Below are 20,322 nucleotides of genomic sequence, written 5' to 3' on the forward strand. Positions count from 1 at the left end.
AATGTCTTCACTCATTTCATCAATATGACGAGTTAGTTATTATTCAGAAGAATTGACTTTAAAATACTGGTTCATGCCGTGAGTCAAGGGGAACTGTTGGGCACCCTGGTTGCTAATTTATGCATCCCCAATAATGTCTGTTGGTTGGTAAGGTTGGATGAGATTGCCGAGTTTCAGACACATTGTGACGATGAGTGCTCACCACCTGCAGAGCTATGGTTCTTCCTGTGTTCCAGTGCCTCAGCCTTTGTTTTTGGAAGTGCCTTATCTACTAACGGTTGGTCAGGTCTTCTGTCTCAAGTTAGGATGCAGCTTACCGCGCCCCCCCCCCCCAAGTATCTTGAACACGTCCTGACGACTTCTGTTTTACCTATTTTACATGTACCTTAGGACACGTAATTGCCCTTGTTGAGAATCACTGGTCTAAGACAAGGGGGCAGAAGGGCATCCCTGTAGAACAGAGATAAGGAGGAATTTCTTTAGCTAGAGGGTGGGATGTCTGTGAGTTGTGGAAGCCAAGTTGTAGGGTACGTTTAAGTGGCGGTTGATAGGTTCTGGATTACAGGGAGAAGGCAGGAGAATGGGGTTGAAGTGAAAAATAAAACTGCTCTGATTGATTGGTAGAGTAGATCCAAATGGCCTGTACCCGTGCTGCACTGTTCTACGTTCAATGGGACCCACGTCCCCTGGGGCTTGGCGGGATGCATACTTAGTCATGTTTGTAGCGTCAGAGGAACCGCCAACTCTGATAAAACCTGCTGCATTTCAAATAAAAGAAGTGTAGGGCAGTAGGGCTTCAGAGCTTGGTATAACTCTCAGTGGATGAGAGCACCCATTAAAGCTGGCATTCTGTGCACAACAAGATCTCAAAAGCACAGCCTCTGCTTTCATCTGCAGTCTCCCATGCTTGGTGGCGTGTAGGTCGGGGATAGCTGTAGTGAGGACTCATATCCAGCCTTCACCCTGTGTTTGTAGGAGTTTGCACTGGATCTGCTGAGACGGGAGATAACAGCCATATGTCTGAGTGGCAAGGAGAAGTGTTGCCATCTAATGCAGGGAGACGAAGATGTCCCAGGCAGGAAGAGAAAGGAGTCTCCCAGGAGCGATAGCCCCTCCTCAGTGAATGTCGATTGGGTGAGTCTTTCTGCTCCATTCTCAGCCTACCCTCAATGGCCACTTTATTATGTACCTCCTGTCCCTAATAAAGTGACTACTGAGTGTGTGCTCAAGGTCTTCTGCTGCTGTAGCCCATCCACTTCAAGGTTCGATATGTGTGTTCACAGATGCTCTTCTGCACACCACTGTTGTAAGGTGTGGTTATTTGAGTTACTGTCACCTTCTTGTCAGCTTGAACCAGTCTGACCATTCTCCTCTGACTTCTCTCATTAACAAGGTGTTTTTGCCCACAGAACTATCGCTCGATGTTTATTTTTCATTTTTTTGCATCATTCTCTTGTTACGTACCCCGTAACTGGATTGCCAAACCAGCAGAAATGGAACGCTCGGATCACTAGGAACTAATAAAGTTTTATTAAAGAAATAAGTAATACAGTACATTAATTGTAAGGATATAAATGTAACAGGTTAGCAATGATAATACACACATATACACAGAACTAGGGTAATAGGAATCAACCAAGCTCTATCGCAGTCTAGGGGTAAAATGATCAGTCTTAAGTGAAGCAGAGTTCAGTTCAGTTTCGTGCAGTTCGCAGTAATCGCTGTTGTTGTACCATTGGCGGGAGAGAGAGAGAGAGAGATGCAATTTGGTTTCAGGCAGACCTTTTGGATGTCTTCGCAGTTGGTTTCAGGCAGACCTTGTGATGTCTTCTATCCTGCTGTGATCACCGACTGTGACCACTCCGTTCCGGATACGATCGTTGTTCCGCGGTGAACCCGGCACCCAGGCAAGGGTGGACACACACCCCAGGTTCCCACCAATCGTACCTTTACACCCTGTGAGCCTCTGGTCGGTTCCTGCGAACCGGCCCTGCAAACTCCCACCAACTCGTGGGGGGCACACTGCTCTTTCCAGGGTCTCGTGGTGTCCCGTGCCTTAGCAAACCTGCTCCTTTTATCCCCCTGCTGGGGTATCACCTGTCCATCAAACTTCAAACAGTTCAGGTTCAAAGCAACCGGTCTGTCAATAGCTGAATTGTGTTTCTTTCCCGTTAATCCCTCTCTTCTCCCTTATTAGCATTTTGAATGTTTCTCCATTGTCTTTCTTATCTCTCTCATTAGCATCATCAGTCCGGTACCTCTGCTGGGCGTCACACATGACACTCTGTGAACTCTATAGACTGCTGTGCACCAAAGTTGCAGGAGATCAGCGGTTTCTGAGATGCTCAAATCACCCTGTCTGGCACCAACAGTTATTCCACGATCAAAGTTACTTAGATCACATTTCTCCCCCCATTCTGACGTTTAGTCTGAACAACAACTGAACCTCTTGACCTTGCCTGTATACTTTTATGCATTGAGTTGCTGCCTTGTGATTGGCTGATTTGTGTTACCAAGCAGGTGTACCTAATAAAATGGCCACTGATTGTAGTTTGTTGATTTAATTTGGAACTACAGAATAACATTCAAAGTAAATTTCTTATCAAAATGCGTTATAGAGCAGACATTGAGAGGACCTTTACAATAGTGGGACAATCTAGGACCAGAGGGCACAGCCTCAGAATACAAGGACACCCCTTTAGAACAGAGATGAGGAGGAATTTCTGTAGCTTGAGGTTGGTGAATCTGTGGAATCATTGCCACAGATGGCTGTGGAGGTCAATTCATTGGGCATACTTAAAGCAGTTGTTGATAGTTATTTAATTAGTAAGGGCATTAAAGTTATGGGGAAAGAGCCAGAGAATGGGGTTGAGTGGGAAATCAAACATGACTGAATGGCCTGATTCTGCTCCTATATCTTGTGGTCTAAAATGCCACTGTAATTGGTACCTTTTCAAAAGATTAGTGCCAGAGGGCATGCAGTGAAGGTGAGGTGGTGGGAGGGAAATGTTCAAAGGAATATGTAGGTAGAAGGGATTTGATTAATTCAGTGGTCCCCAACCACCGAGCCGCGGACTGGTACCGGGCCACAAAACATGCGCTACCGGGCTGCAAGGAAACAATATGATTTGACGATACGAGTCAGCTGCACCTTTCCTCATTCCCTGTCACGCCCACTGTTAAACTTGAACGCACGCGTCATCCGTGTCAGCGCGGGAAGAAGATCAACTCGAGCTTGCAAATGACAGTGGGCTGAAAATTATGTTTGACATGACATCTCTGCCGGCATTCTGGATCAAAGTCAAGGCTAAATATCCTGAGGTAACCATGAAAGCACTGAAAACGTTGCTTCCAACATATCTCTGCGAAGCGGGCTTTTCTGCAATGAATGCAACGAAAACTAAATTGCGGAATAGACTGGACATAAGGAACCCCCTATGAGTATCGCTGTCTCCCATCACCCCTCGATAGCACCGTCTTGTTGCAGGGAAACAAGCCCAGGGCTCCCACTGATTCAGCGATATTGGTGTGTTGCAATGACTTTATATGTTCATACGAGAAAAATATGCGCTGTGTTTACTATCCAAACGTTACTTAAAATGTTATGATGTCATTGACTAATAAGTGACTTATAATTGACATCACTATATTCATGCGAGGAAAATATGCACTGTGTGTTTAATATTAAATTCATTAGATAAACCCTTTTAGAAACGAAATTGAGTGTATTAGCCACTTATAGGTGACTTATAGTTGACTTATCACCTATATTCTGGTCGTGATTAACACGCTCCTCTTCTCCCCCCCCCCCCCCCCCACTAGGGTTGCCAACTGTCCCGTATTAGCCAGGACATCCCGTATATTGGGCTAAATTGGTTTGTCCATACGGGACCGCACTTGTCCTGTATTTCCCCCGCTAAGGTAGAGCGTTTCTATGAAACTTTTCATGCCGAAATAGCGTAAAGCGAAGAAGCAATTACCATTAATTTATATGGGAAAAATTTTTGAGCGTTCCCAGACCCAAAAAATAACCTACCAAATCATACCGAATAACACATAAAACCTAAAATAACCCTAACATATAGTAAAAGCAGGAATAATATGATAAATACACAGCCTATATAAAGTAGAAATAATGTATGTACAGTATAGTTTCACTGACCAGAATCGCCAAAACCGATTTGTAGAAAGGTGCGCAAGGCTTCGAGGTCATGGTAGTCTTTCTCGGGGTAAACACAGTGAGAAAGTTGGCAACCCTAGCCCCCAGTCAGCCGGTCCGCAAGAGTATTATCACTATTAAACCGGTCCGCGGTGCAAAAAAGGTTGGGGACCCCTGGATTAATTAGTTCTTTTCTTTTTAAATCTTTTTATTAATTATTATTGAAAATCAACAACAGAGAAAAATACATCAAAATAATCAAGACAACATATCCATATGTAGAATAAAAGCTAAACTATCAACCAAGCTGAATAATAAAAAAACAAAATGTTAAAGCTTTTGTTTTATGGAAAAAAGAAAGAAAGAAAAAAGAACCAGTATTAACTAAAACAGAAAAAAACCCTAATAACAAAACAAAAGGGAAAAAAAACCCACTTGGAGCGCAAACCTGGAGCTATACGCCATACAAGCTTCAATAAAACAAAAATCAATCGACCAACCAAATCCATACACCCAAGCATCAGAAAAGGACCATCTTTATTAACTCAAATCAAATGATAATAACTGGCAAAAGAACCCCACCTTTTCTCGAAGTCAAATCTAGGATCAAAAGTCTAATTTTTTCCAAACTAAGACATAACACCAACTGAGAGAACCATTGTATCAAAGTGGGAGCAGAGGTATCTTTCCATTTTAATAAAATAGCCCTTCTAGCCAATAATGTGACAAATGCAATTATGTATTGGTCTGATATAGAAATACCGTGAATATGTTGAGGAATTATACCAAACAATACTGTCAAAATTGTCGTAAGTTTTTAAACCTTAAAAAATTTAACCTTTTTAGTTTAATTTATCAAAATTATTTATTTAAACCTTCACTTAGTGACCCTACATTTTCTTTTTGGAGGAATAAAGGAATTTTTTCCTTTATGGACTTGTTTCAAGAAGGCCGATTGATGTCCTTTGAGAAATTAGTAACTAAATACTCTCTCCCATATTCACATTTTTTGCAATATCTTCAGGTCAGACATTTCTTACAAGAATACTTAAGTAATTTTCCATATATACAAGACTCTGACCTATTAGACATTATTTTAAAAATGAACCCTTTAGTGAAAGATTTTATTGGGAAAATTTATAATTTACTATTACAACAGGATAACTATCCCTTACTTAAGATTAAGCAAGATTGGGAAAGAGAGCTTAACATGACCTTGATAACGGAGGATTGGTTGCGAATTTTCAGCTGGTTAACTCTTCTTCGATTTGTGCCAGTCATTCTCTAATTCAATTTAAAATTGTACACTGTTATTATTTGACAAAGGAGAGATTGTCTAAAATATTTCCTAATGTAAATAGTCAGTGTGATAGATGCAAAACTGAGATAGCTACATTGACACATATGTTTTGGTTGTGTTCTGTATTGAAACAATTTTGGAAATCTATTTTTTCTACAATTTCTAAAGCTTTAAAAATCAATTTACAACCTAATAAATTGACAGTTTTGTTTGGATTAATTAGTTCTGTAAAACTCCGTGGGCTGAAGTCCTGTTCTGTGCTGTCTTGTTCTGTTTTATATCCGACCTTGAGATTTGTTGTCCTGGGAAAAATGAATGCTGCAGCTCTGTTTTAATGGCTGTCTGTCTCCTCTAACTACAGGTTGAGGAGCCACAGCTATCGAAGTCGGCCTTCTTCTGAAATGGTCATGGAGTAACCCCCCAGTGTTCTCTTTCCTGCTCTGGTGAGTGACTGCTTTTTCTCCTAGTCAGCATGATTGGAAGCTGTTCTGGGAAACCCAGTGGATTTTCTAGTCTATCGGTTTAACCACTTGGTCACTACCTCTAGGGAGGCAGCAACAGAGAGGACCAGCCCTGCTCAGCCCAAGCTCACCTGTCTGTCTGGGTGCCTTGTTCAGTTACCTGCTGCTGTGTGAGACAAGGGTTGCAAATCATACAGTTTGAGAGCAAAGACGGGTGAGGAGTGAAAGCAAATGAGAGGGATGGTGGGCAGATAAAAACTGTGGAGGGAGAGGATACCAGACCGTGGCCGATGGGCAGATGGAGTATGTAGGGGAGGGAAATGTGGGTGATCGGGGACTGCGGAGGGTAGTGTGAGGGGGTTGTGAGAAGACCTGAAGATCTCAGGAGAGAGAAAGTTATAAAGGGTGACTAGGTTACCTGGAAGTGGAGTATTCAATGTTCATGCCTTTGAGTTGTTAACTACCCAGGCTGAATACCAGGTATTGTTCTCTAGTTTGTGTGTGTGCCTCATCCTGGCGTTGAAAGTGGCTGAGGATGAGCATGTCAGTGTGGGAATGTGGAGGGGAATTTAAATAGCTTGAAACCAGGAACTTCGGACAGCCAGTATGGGTGTTTGGCAATCATCTAGCCTGCTCCTGGTCTCACCGATGTAGATCAATGGGTCTACGGTGGATAAAATCTGGCTGGCTCTCCACTTGGCTGTGGACCACCTAGACAATAGCAATACTTAAGTCAGGCTGCCGTTCATTGACTACAGCTCGGCGTTCAACACAATCATACCCTCCGTTCTAATCAAGAAGCTCCAGAACCTGGGCCTCTGTACCTCCTTCTGCAACTGGATCCTTGACTTCCTCACTGGCAGATCAGAGCCTGTGCAGATTGGAAATAATATCTCCTTCTTTCTGAGAAATACTGGCACACCTCAAGGGTGTGCGCTGAGCTTACTGCTCTTCTCCATCTATACCACAACTGTGTGGCTAGACACAGCCCTCATGGCAGTTGTACATTTTCTGATGCCATTACTGCTGTTGGCAGAATTTCAGATGGCGACAAGAAGACATACAGGAGTGAGATATATCAGCTGGATGAGTGGTGTTACATCAACATCAGTAAGACTGAGGACTTCAGGAAAGTGAATATGTAGATAAGCCAGCTAGAGGAGAGGCTGTACTTGTCCTGGTATTGGAAAATGAAACTGGTCATGTGTCAGATCCCTCGGTGAGCGAACATTTTGGAGGTAGTGATCACAACTCTGTCGTCTTCACCATGGTGCAGGAGAGGGATAGGAGCAGACAATTTGGGCAAACAATTAATTGGGGTGGGGGAAATATGATGCTATTAGGCAGAAACTTGGGAGTATAAATTGGGAGCAGATGTTCTCAGGAAAATGCACAGCAGAAATGTGGCAAATGTTCAGGAAACATTTGCATAGCAAATCGCCTCTGATCTGGGTCGACATTTACGTGCCGGGCGGCACCTAATTAATTAGCTTGTTTATTTTGGCTTTTTTACTTAAAGGTGTGCTGGGTGCGTCCCGGCTACCGCTGCACCACTGCATGCTTCGCGGCAATGTATTGGTCCGTGGCCCAGAGGTTGGCGCCACTGGGGTGGTGGGACACTGAGGTGTCACCTCATCATTGTCTGTTTCCATCAGGACAGGCAGGTCATCTTCTATGTCTGCCTGCCTCGTTGTCGAAGGTCGAGGTTTGTCGTCTGCTGTGGCTGATGTGGAAGGCTTGAAAAACGACAGTATACTTGGCTGCTTAGCCTCGCGCATCTTTCTATCACACACTCAAACAATCCTGCAAATATGCCCTAAACCTACGTACCGTTTCAAAATTAAAGTTGTACTTTTCTGCAATCATTGCAGCGAAAATCTCACGCAGTTGCTTCACGTTCAGTTCCTGGACGACTTCACTTTCGGTCCGTTTGCTACTGCGTTCGGTTTCCAATTGCATCAGCTCTTCATCTATCAGTTCTTGGTCATGGGATGCCAAAGCCTCTTCAACATCATTTTCGTCAACTTCCACAAGCCAAACTCACTTTGTCCTTACTTTGTTCACCACGATCGAAAAACTTAATTATGTCTAGTTTTGCGCTAAGTAGAACACCCTTACGAGATCATTTAGGCTTTTCCGATACCTTAGAACTCATCTTGCAAATGGATGCTCAAAATAAATTGACATAAAGCATAGCTGCTCACAGGCACGTGTTTAAGCAATGCCGGCTAGAATGCAGTTCCGGGGGAGGAGCTTGGCTGCTCGGGGCATGCGCTGCCTTTTTTCGTAACAATGAAAACACCTTCTGTTAGCGAAAACAGGTAACTAATGTAGGTCTTTCGTAACAGTGAGGTGTTGTAAAGCGAACGTTCAAAAAGCGGGGGACACCTGTACCCCAGGCTACTGTGGGAAGCGAGGGAGGAGATTGCTGAGCCTCTGACGATGATCTTTGCGAAATCAATAGGGACGGGAGAAGTACTGGAGGATGGAGGGTAGCAAATGTTGTTCCCTTGTTCAAGAAAGGGAGTAGAGATAACTCAGGAAATTATAGACCGGTGAGTCTGACTTCAGTGGTGGGTAAGTTGTTGGAGAAGATCCTGAGAGGCAGGATTTATGAACATTTGGAGAGACATAATCTGATTAGGGATAGTCAGCATGGCTTTGTCAAGGGCAGGTCGTGCCTTACGAGCCTAATTGAATTCTTTGAGGATGTAACAAAACACATTGATGAAGGTAGAGCAGTGGATGTGGTGTATGTGGATTTCAGTAAGGTATTTGATAAGGTTCCCCATGCAAGGCTCATTCGGAAGGTAAGGAGGCATGGGATCCAAGGAGACCTTGCTTTGTGGATCCAGAAATGGCTTGTCCACAGAAGGCAAAAGGTGGTTGTAGATGGTTCATATTCTAAATGGGGATCGGTGACCAGTGGTGTTCTGCAGGGATCTGTTCTGAGACCCCTCCTCTTTGTGATTAATTACCTGGATGAGGAAGTAGAAGGCTGGGTTAGTAAATTTGCTGATGACACAACTGTTGGAGGTGTTGTGGATAGTGTGGGGACTGTCAGAGGTTACAGCGGGACATCAATAGGATGCAAAACTAGGCTGAGAAGTGGCAGATGGAGTTCAACCTAGATAAGTGTGAAGTGATTCAGTTTGGTAGGTCAAATTTGAAGACCGAATATAATATTAATGGTAAGACGTTTGAAGGATCAGCAAAATCTTGGGGTCCTTGTCCATAGCTGCTGTGCAGGTTGACTGTTGTTAAGAAGGCGTATGCTGTATTGGCCTTCATCAACTGTGGGACTGAGCTCATGAGCCATGAGGTAACGTTACAGCTATACAAGACCTTGGTCAGACCCCACTTTTAGAGTACTGTGTTCACTTCTGGTCACCTCTCTACAGGAAGGATGTGGATACAATAAAGAGGGTGCAAAGGAACCTTACAAGGATGTTGCCTGAATTGGAGGATGTGCCTTATGATGATGATGATGTCGACGCAGACCTAAGAGGCCAGCATCAGGCATTTTCATGCCTTACAAGGCACAGTTCAAAAAGCTGTGTGGGGTACCACTCCTCGCACAGACACTTCGCAGTATTATTTTACTAGGCCGAGTTGCGAGCTCAGCATCAACCTGGCACGGATGGAAAGCACGCACGGGGGCGGTCTGTCACTGGATCGAACTTGGGAACCTCCATTCTCGAGCCCGGCGCTGATCTCACTGCGCCACCAGCCGACCCAAATCAGCCTTATGAGAATAGGTTGAATGAACTTGGCCTTTTCTTCTTGGAGCTACAGAGAATGAGAGAGGCATTGATTGTATGGATAGCCAGGGCTGAAATAGCTAACACGAGGAAGCATAGTTTTAAGGTGCTTGGAAATAAGTACCGAGGGGATGTCAGGGGTGAGTGTGGTGAGTATGTGGAATGCACTGCCGGTCTTTTAAGAGACTCTTAGGTAGGTACATGGAGCTTAGTAGAGGGCTATCTGGTAGGGAAATTCTAGTTAGTTTTCAGAGTAGGTTGCATGGTTGGCATAACATCGTGGCCAAAGGGCCTGTAATGTGCTGTCGATTTCTATGTTCTAGTTGATTAACCTTGTTGCGATGGTCCTTTAGAGAAAACTGAGTGTAAAATGATAGAATTCTTCATTACGATAGAAAGTTCAATATGAACCTAGGATTGTCAATGTAAATGAGGGGTTCCCAACCATTTTTTATGCCATAGATCAATACAATTAAGCAAGAGGTCCATAGAGCCATGATGGGAACCCTGATTGAAATAAATTAAAGCTCGAATGGGAAGTGAGTTGTTTATGAAATATTGGAGTGTTTCATGAAAAGGTATGATGGTGAGTAAAACATAGAAAATAGGTGCAGGAGTAGGCCATTCGGCCCTTCGAGCCTCCACCGCCATTCAGTATGATCATGGCTGATCATCCAACTCAGAACCCTGCACCTGCCTTCTCTCCATACCCCTTGATCCCTTTAGCCACAAGGGCCATATCTAGCTCCCTGTTAAATATAGCCAATGAACTGGCCTCAACTGTTTCCTGTGGCAGAGAATTCCACAGATTCACCACTCTCTGTGTGAAGAAGTTTTTCCTCACCTCGGTCCTAAAAGGCTTCCCCTTTATCCTCAAACTGTGACCCCTCATTCTGGACTTCCCCAACATTGGGAACAATCTTCATGCATCTAGCCTGTCCAATCCCTTTAGAATTATATACGTTTCAATAAGATCCCCCCTCAATCTTCTAAATTCCAGAGAGTATAAGCCTAGTCGATCCAGTCTTTCATCATATGAAAGTCCTGCCATCCCAGGAATCAATCTGGTGAACCTTCTTTGTACTCCCTCTATGGCAAGAATGTCTTTCCTCAGATTAGGGGACCAAAACTGCACACAATACTCCAGGTGTGGTCCCACCAAGGCCTTGTACAACTGCAGTAGTACCTCCCTGCTCCTGTACTCGAATCCTCTTGCTATAAATGCCAGTATGGAGTCAATAATATTTCAGGAACAAGCACAGTAACTGCAACTGTTATATTAGACTAATGCTTTCTCAGAATTCCTTTTTTTTTTGTTTATGATAGACTGCTTGAAGCTGAACACAAATTTCAGACTACTTGTGTCATGTAGGAATTTGGAGAAAAAAGAAATTAACTTTTATTGAATATAATGCATTTAATTGCATAATGGTGCTGACATTCAACTAAGCTGAAAATGTTTTGTTGGTGATTTTTGTTTGTACTCAGAGTCTGAGGCTTCTTGCTTAATTGTCCAACAATAGTCAGCCAGCATTGATGGATTCCAGTTGCCTTGATACAATCTCTCCATGACCTCAATGATTTCACCATGCAATCACAGACAGCGATAAGATTTTAGGGAAGAGGTCACAGTCATAGAGAAGTACAGCATAGGAACATGCCCTTCGGTTCATCTAGTCTGTGCCGAGTCATTTAAACTGCCTGCTCCCATTGAGCTGCACCGGGACCATAGCCCTACCATCCATTTATCTGTCCAAACTTCTCTTAAACATTGAAGTTGAGCTCACATGCACCACTTGTGCTGGCATCTCGTTCCACAATCTCACGATTCTCTGAGCAAAGAAGTTTCTTTCATGTTCCACTTTAACTTTTCACCTTTCACACTTAACCGATGACCTCTGGTTGTAGTCTCATCCAACCTCAGTGGAAAAAGCCTGCTTGCATTTACCCGATCTATACTGCTCATAATTTTGTACAGCTCTATCAAATCTCTCAATCTTCTAAATGGGAAGTCAGAAAATGAATCTTTAGTGACATTTTGCAATTCATGGTTTTGTATGCTTGGAAAATGTTGTCAACTAGCTGGTGCTCTGTAGTTGCCAAGAAAATTTTCAACATTCTTGAAAGCCTTCCATGCGATTTTCTCCAGCCCCACTAATGTTTCTTCAAATTGCCTGTCATTGATCTGTTTGACTTGTGGACCAACAAAAATATGTTTCTTACTCTTGACATCAGTTCTTCTGACTTGAATTATGAATTGAAATAACAACTAAAAGTGATTTTTAAATAGTGTGTAATACAGTAATTTAATGGTGAGTTTTGTGATCAGCAGCCCAAAATCCATAAGATGTACCCAAAGGTATTCAGGAAGCCAAATCATTGTTATCCTCCCTGACATGAAAACAGTAGGAAAAGTGACATAACCATGATTAACAAAAGAAGTGCTAGGTCCAAGGACAAATTATAGTGTTCCAGAAAATATTCCAGTGTGGCTTTATTCCAGATGCTGTCTGACCAATCTGATTGAAAATTTCTGAACAGGTTACAGAAGTATATTGACAAGGGTAGGGCTGTAGATGAGACTTGCATGGATTTCAGCAAGGCCTTGACGAGGTCTCACATGGAAGGAGGCTAGGGCTGGTGGGATCCTAGGCTAGTTTGTAAATTGAATCCAACATTGGCTTGGCAATAGGAGACAGAGGCTGCTGGTAGAGGTTTCTTTTATGATTCCCCCGTCCCAGCTGTTGCTCGACCCGCTGAGCTCCTGCAGCAGATTGTGTGTTGCTCGGGTCTCCGGCAATTGTATGTCTTTACTGGCAGTAATGCTGCGAGGCAATCTGACCCCTGCAGTGTAACGCCGCTGGATCTGAAGCGGTTCAATCTCAGCCAGTTAATGGGAGTGCGCAGGCGTCCTCCTGCTTCCCAGCGGCCCCCGCGTGGCGTAGTCCTCCAGTTTCCCGGTATTCCTTCTGGCCGGCTGAAGATGGCGGTCGTGTTGCCGATGATGGGGCGGATTTATGGATCGGTGCTGGAGTCCACACAGTGCTGCTCCAACCTGCACCCCGACTGGATGAGGCAGGAAGTCAGTACGGGGGTGAGTACGACACGAGTACAGATGATTGGTGAGGGAGAGGACCCACACGCAAAGGCCGCAGCAGAGCAGGAGGCCACCCGTCTCTACATGTTTAATAAAACGAAGGGGCCGGGGGCTGACCGATTTTCTCTCTCGGCCCCCTTAATTTGCCCATCTCAGATGATCAGATTGAGCTTCCACAGACTTCCAGGTTAGCGAATTGAATGAAGAATTTGTTTCCCTATCTCGGTCTCTTTATTTCGAAGCCATAGCCTATGAATCTAAACTATTCAGCCGGAGAAACAATCTCCCTGCATCCTGCCTTTTGAAACCGAATCAATTGCCTCTTTTTCTTCTAAACGTTTGCCACCAAGTTTCCCCTGTTCTCATTTATTTGATCCACCTTGCTTTTCTGAACTTTGCTGTCTCCATAATCAGGAGACAGACTAGCCACTGACTGCTTTTGGCAAGCCCACAGATTTGCACAGCAACCACAACTGTTATACTTTCACCCTGGCGCCTGACAGGGCAGCATACTCCTTCCTTTGTCTCTGTCACATTTGTTCTAACGATGAGGCCTTCTGCTCTGGTGCCTCTGAAATGTATTTCTTCTTCCTAAATGTAACATTCCTCTGCCACAGAATATTGGAAGCTCTTATCCGCATTTTCACAATTTCCCACTGGTCTCTTCGTAAATTCATCATGGCCCAGAACAAAGAGTTCCACGGTACTTGCATTCACCCCATCAGGTTGTTGAGGGGTAATAACTGTTCCTGAATTTGGTGGTGTGAGGCCTGAGGCTCCTGTACCTTCTTCCTGATGGCAGCAGTGAGAAGAGAGCATGTCCTGGGTGGTGGGGGTCCCTGATGATAGATGCTGCTTTCCTGCGACAACATTTTGTGTATATTTACTCAATGGTTGGGAGGGCTTTGCCTGTGATGGGCTGGGCTGTATCCACTACTTTTTGTAGGGTTTCTCATTTAAGGGCATTGGTGTTTCCATATCAGGTTGTGAAGCAGCCAGTCAATATACTCTGCACTGCACAGTGGATTGTCAAAGTTCACCAGGGATTGTACACTGTTTGTCAAAGTTCTGGATGTCATGTGAATCTTTGCAAACTCCTAAGGAAGTAGAGGTGCTACCGTGCTTCGTAATTGCAGTTACGTGCCTGACCCAGGACACATCCTCTGAAATAATAACACTGAGCAATTTAAAGTTTCTGACAGTCTCTACCTCTGATCCTCCACTGAGGACTGGCTCTCCTGCAGTCTATAATCAGCTCCTTGGTCTTGCTGACATTGAGTGAGAGGTTGTTGTTATGACACCAATCAGCCAGTTTTCCTCCTGTATGCTGATTCATCACCACCTTTGATTCAGCCTACGATGGGGCGTCATCAGCAAGCTTGAATATGGCATTGGAGCTGTGCTGAGCCACACAGTCACGGGTGTAAAACGAGCAGAGCAGGGAAGTAAGCACACAGCCTTGTGCACCTGTGCTGATGGAGATCGTGGAGGAGACATTGGCAATCCAAACATACTACAAATGAGGAAATCCAGGATCCATTGCATAAGGAGGTATTGCGGCCAAGGTCTTGAAGCATATTGATTAGTTTTGAAAGGATGATGGTATTGAATGCCGAGCTATAGTTGTTGAAAAGCATCCTCATACATGTATGCATGTTTGCTGTCCAGGTGTTCCAGGGTTGAGTGAAAAGTCAATGAGATGGCATCTGCTGTGAACCTGTTGCTCCAGTAGGCAAAGTGGAGTGGATCTTAGTCACTTCTCAGGCAGAAGTTGATATGTTTCGTTACAACCTTCCAAAACACTTCGTCACTATGGATGTAAGTGCTACTGGATGATTGTCTTCAGACAGGTTACCACATCCTTCTTCGGTACCGGTATAATGGAAGCAGGTGAAGGCCTCCCCATGTGGGAGATGCGTCATTGCTGGAACTGTAGGGGTGCAGCAGCTCAAGAGCTGCTGCTTTGATGCTGGATGTCTTTTGTTGAAATAACTACCAAATGCAGTGAAACAACAGATGGGAACAGCTTTAGTATGACTCAGTACTCCTGGAGAGAAGTGAAGAATATACACGTGATGTTTAACTTGGAAATCCCTAAGCATCATAAATTCAAAAACAAACTCGGAATATCTACAGTTGACATTTCAGGCCAAGACTCTCTTCCCCCTCATTCCCACACCACCTTATTCTGACTTCTACTCCCATTCTTCCCAGTATTGAAGGAAGGGTCTCTCCATAGATGCTGCCAGAGTTTCTCCAACATTCTGAGTGTGTTGCACTGGATTTCCAGCATCTACAGATTTTCTCTTGTCTCTTAATAGTCAACTGTATCCATAGAGAAGGGGATCCCAACCTTTCATTATGCCATGGACCAATAACCATTAAGCAGGGGGTCTAGGCTGGAAATCCCTGACATAGATAGATCTGAGATGTGATGGGTAGAGGTTTGATTGTAATCCATGCGAAGTAAATCAGAGAAATGGATATTCACGGGGATATTCTATGGGGGCCTGATGTGGTAGATCCTGGTTTTCAATCTCCTCTTGGGAGAAATCGAGAATCAGGGATTATTGTTTCAGGATAAGGTGCAACCCATTTAAAATGGCAATTTCTTTTGAAGGATATAAATGTTTGGAGTTCTCTATTGCAGAGGTTGTAAAGGCTGAACTACTGAAAGCATTCAGAAGGCAGTGTAAACTGTGAGTAATGTGGACCAAGCAGAGTAATGCAGCTGAGGGGAAGGTCCAGTGATCCATGACTTTGGAGCAGACATGAGTGACCCATGGCCAACTACTCTTCCAATTTCAACTTCTAGTTTATTGTCATTCAACCACCAAACAAAACACTGCTCCTCTGGACCAGGGTGCACGACACAGAAAATATAACTCACATAAAGTAATATAATTACCAGAAATAAATTAACAAATAAAAAGGTGTATTTACATTGCAAGTTAAAAAATAAACAGTATAACGCTACATGTGTGATGAGACCTGAGTAGTGGCTGGGAGTTCCGTCGTCTCAAGGCCTGGGGAAAGAAGCTGTTTCGCATCCAAACAGTCTTTGTCCTAATGTTGCGGTACCTCTTGCCTGATAGTAGAGGATTGTTGGATGGATGGAACAGATTATTGACAATGCTAAGGGCTGTGTTCACAGCACTCCTGATAAATACCTAGTGTGGGTGGAAGAGAGACTCTGATGATTCTCTCAGAATTCCTCGCAATCCTTGGCAGGGTCTTTCAGCCAGATGCCTTGCAATTTCCAACCCAGATGGTGATGCAGTTGGTCAGGATACTCTTGATGGTGCTCCTGTAAAGATTAGTTAGAATGGGGGAGGTGGGGTGGTATCCTCGCTTGCCTCAGTCTCCTCAGGAAGTGGAGATGCTGCTGTGCTTTCTTGACTAAAGGGGTGATGTTGAAGGACCAGGTGAGGCGAGTTCTATAATTGTATAATGGTTGACTCTTTACTTTTAATTCTTGTGTGGTCAATGTTGTGTGTGTTTCCTTTGTAAAATCCGCATGTTTTTTGATGCAGACAACTATTATGGCAGTAGAGTTTGACGGTGGTGTTGTCATCGGGGCAGACTCAAGGACCACAACAGGGTAAGGCCGTCATTTCAAACGTTGTTTGTAATAAGAGTCACTCTACTCTTTAACTGTGTAAATTTATCCTGTCCTTGAGGCATTGCTTTGCTCCAAGATGAGTGCTTGAAACCTAAATAATATCAGAAAGTAAAGGTGATGTAAGTGGACTCATAGAGCACAGAAACAGGCCCTTCTAGAGTTTGAACCGTCACTATTAAACGTTATGGCACAGAAAGGGAATTTGACTCAAACAGAGTCTGTCACCTGATAGGCTCATTGTCATGGCCTTTCTTCGAGGGCATGCAAATTATTCTCTCAAGTGCCGACACAATTCACTTTCAAGGGCACTGATATCTTCCCAGCACCCCTACAACAGTAAGTTCTAGACCGTCACCACCCCTGGCATAGTTTGGCCCAAGTTCTGAATCTTTGCCCCAGTCTTTGGACCATCCCAAAATGAGAACAAGTTTTGCTGCTTAAGTCATGAATTTATACATACTTCTATAACCCCTCAGCTTTTTTCCCCACCGAGGTGACCCCAGTGTAGTCAGCTTAACGTTACAGCTGAGATATCTCACACTTTCAAGTTCAAGGTAAATATATTATCAAAGTACGTTCATGTTACTTTACACAACCCCCAGATTCATTTTCTTGCAGGCATTCACAGTCGAACAAAGAAATACAATAAATTAAATGAAGAACTACAAAACCAATGTGCAAAAGAAGACAAACTGCAAAACAAAAAAACTAGTAAACAAACAATACTGAGAGCATGGGTTGTAGAGTCTTTGAACGTGAGTTCAGGAGTTGTGGAACCAGTTCAGTGTTGAAGTTGTCCATGCTGGTTCAGGAGACTGATGGTTGTAGGGTAACAACTGTTCCTGAACCTGAACCCCACCCCTCCCTCCTTGATAGCAGCACAGCAGTGAAAAGAGAGCATGGTGGGGGGGGGGGAAGGGGCTCCATGATATTTTGTAGAAGCTCCTTGTAGATGTGAACAATGGTGGGAAGGGCTTTTCAGTCCTTTTAGTAAATCTTTTGCAGACCTTAAATTCTTCTTAAAGTTACATGACTAATTAGGGTGAAAATTGGGGGGGGGGATTATTTTTACATTTAAATGGGGCATTTAAGGAAGGGTGTAATAATATAAGAAGCAGTTCAGAGAAGGATTACTAGATTGACTCCTGGAATGGGTGGGTTGTTTTATGAGGAAAACTGGATTGGCAAGGTTTATGATCATTGGGATTGAGAAGAAGGATAGGTGATGATTGAACCATACAAGATCGGGGGGTACATATGGATGGGATATTTCCTGTTGAGGAAGTCTCAAATCAATAGTCACTGTTAATAAAATGTCCATTTAACACAAATTAGTCAATTCTTTTTAATGAGGATTGTTAAAATTTGAACTTTCTTCCTCAAAGGGTAATGGATGTGGTCTTTGATTTAGAATGGTTAGATCAATACTTGGTAACAAGGATGATAAGAGCAGTTGTAACGAGGAGTTGAAATGCTGGTCAGTTTTGCCATATTGAGTAGTGAAGCAGGATCAAAGTGCCACAGTGGAATACTCCTGATCTTTACATTTAATCTTTATCTGTACCGTGTACTTCCTTTCCCCCAAGTGCATTGTTACTTTAACCAGGTGTACCCAAGAGTTCTTGTGCATGAATACTGACATATTCAGACTGTATTCATAAGGATAAACTCTAGTGTTTATGGTTGGGTTGAGTTGTTCTCTAATCTTGGCAATTTATTTCCACATGTTTCATTACCATGCAAGGAGACATCGCCAGTGCACTGTTGATTGTGCTGTGTCCTCCAAATGCTTGGCCTTTATATACTTTTACATCAGCTAATTGAACATAATTTTGGAAACTCCGTTGCGACATGGGGAGGAAATCTGGTTGCTGTATGGCGAACTTAGTGTGCTGTGGTCATAAATTTTGCTCGCATCAACTCATAAATAGGATCAAGGTCTATGTTTTTGTTTATAGAATTCACCGAAAACCATGCTTCTAGGAATGCCTTTGCATGCTGCAAGTTTACTTATGCCGTGACTTTCACTGATGCCCTGTCAAATTTGTGCCCCTCTCGATCTTCATGTAACAATGAAACAGATTTTAGGAAGTAACTGAATGCCTTGATCCAAAAAATGGAGGGAGCAAGAGACCTAATATTTGAAACTGCAACACCTGTGATTGAACCTTCAGGAATATAATCAGGCAAAACAGTAAACCACATCAGGAATGGACAAGCTATTACCTCAATGTTTTCCGGGACCTTGGTGACAAATGCAAATGATTTTTTATTTCCTGAAGGTATTTTACAGCAAGTATCATTTTATTTTTATAGATCGTACATTGCAAACAGGGTCACGGATAAACTGACCCCTATTCACGACCTCATCTTTTGCTGCCGCTCAGGGTCGGCAGCTGACACCCAGGCAATTGCAGATGCAGTGACTTACCAGCTCGGCTTCCACAGGTCAGTCTGGCAAAATGCTGCTCATATATTCGGCAGCAAATGAAACATTATTTGTTAGAATCATTAGTGAAAATTTATTGATAAAGATTTTCAACTGGAACTAGGCTTCAATATCTAGTAGTCCCAAGCATCTTGTACAAGCTTATTCTGTATGAACTTCGGGCAGTTTCCCTTCTATTCCCTAATCATTTGATAAAATGTCAATGAGTGTGATGCTCAGAATAGTTCCGCTGAATGAAGAGGTTCTTCCTCTCTATCTACAGTACAACGCAAGATCTTGGGTACACATATATAGTTAGGGTGCTTAAGACTTTTGTACAATATTGTAGTAATTTTACATATTGCACTGTACTGCCACAAAAAAAATTCAATATACATGTGAGTGATGATTAACCTGATTCTGATATGGGTCTCTATCGTGGACTGAGGGTGGGAAGGGGCAGGGAGGTTAAATCCTTGCTGGAAAAAAGGAAAGAGAGAGGGGAGGGAGCAGAAATCATCAGAGAGACATTCTGTAATGATCAATAAACCATTTGTTTGGAATCAAATGACCTTGCCTGGGTATGTGTGCACCCGAGCCAACCTACCACCCTGGCACTCCTCTGCCACCTGTCCCACACCCCTTCCGTTGTGCTCCACCCTTGCCATTCCCAACAGACTTTGCTCCCGCCAGATTTACAAGCGCGCTGTCATGTTGACAAATACCGTACTGTGCAAGTGCTGTGTCTTGTCCCAGGCTCTCGCTGCCTGTTTGTGTTGTGTGCATCTACGGAAGCTGTAACACTTCTTCTCTGCTTCCCTTTCTTCACAGCATTGAACTCGACGAGCTTCCACTGGTGCAGACTGCTGCCAATTTGTTCAAAGACATGTGTTATAGATACCGGGAGGAGCTGATGGCTGGGATCATCGTTGCTGGCTGGGATAAAAGAAATGGTGGACAGGTAAAGATTGAGGGGATTTAACTGGTCATATTATATCATCACTAATATCAAAAATCTAGTTTATGAGGCCGCAAAGTTTCCTCCGTCACCACTTGGCCATATTCAGCTTCAGATTAGTCCTACGTCAGTCATTGTCCCTCTAATTTGTAATGACCAGTGTGTGCAAAAATCTTGTGCTGTACAACTTTTTGCCTGGTGACAATCTGTGCGCACTGAATTTTTAAGTGGAAGTAAACCTGACGCAATTCTAAGGATAATAAATTACCAAGTCCAGTAGCTGCACATTCCTGACCTCTTGAACTTTCAGTGGAGCAGTTTCTACTGTTTCATTACACTTTAAGTGAACTAGCAATTCTGTTGTGCTTTACACCTTTTGCTTCTGTGAAATTTGACATAGTGAATCAATAATTTCTTCAATAAAAACAGTATAAGTAAGCCAGTTCTAAAATCTGCAGGCAAATCATCACAAACTCCACACTGCCTGCATCTGAAACCGGAAAAGGAAATGTGATTGTGTACGATCATGAAATATG

General features: G+C 43.4%; 1 protein-coding gene across 10 annotated transcripts in view; it reads left to right on the plus strand.

Moving 5' to 3' along the window:
* The window catches only part of LOC140197905 (proteasome subunit beta type-6-like), an 83,776-nt gene that overhangs the window by 37,913 nt on the left and 25,541 nt on the right, over positions 1-20,322 (plus strand). For 5 of the 10 annotated variants that reach the window (XM_072258491.1, XM_072258493.1, XM_072258492.1 and 2 more), the window contains 3 exons: positions 976-1,134; positions 5,821-5,902; positions 16,312-16,379. In XM_072258491.1, coding sequence (XP_072114592.1) covers positions 976-1,134; positions 5,821-5,859 — 198 coding nt within the window. In that variant the 3' untranslated portion in view covers positions 5,860-5,902; positions 16,312-16,379. Of the gene's footprint in view, positions 1-975; positions 1,135-5,820; positions 5,903-12,632; positions 12,776-16,311; positions 16,380-18,716; positions 18,849-19,659; positions 19,790-20,322 lie in introns of those variants that run through there. The other 5 variants (XM_072258501.1, XM_072258500.1, XM_072258495.1 and 2 more) reach the window with 5 other exon arrangements.

The sequence above is a fragment of the Mobula birostris genome, chromosome 5 (genome assembly GCF_030028105.1).
Source record: "Mobula birostris isolate sMobBir1 chromosome 5, sMobBir1.hap1, whole genome shotgun sequence".
NCBI classification, from domain to species: domain Eukaryota; kingdom Metazoa; phylum Chordata; class Chondrichthyes; order Myliobatiformes; family Myliobatidae; genus Mobula; species Mobula birostris.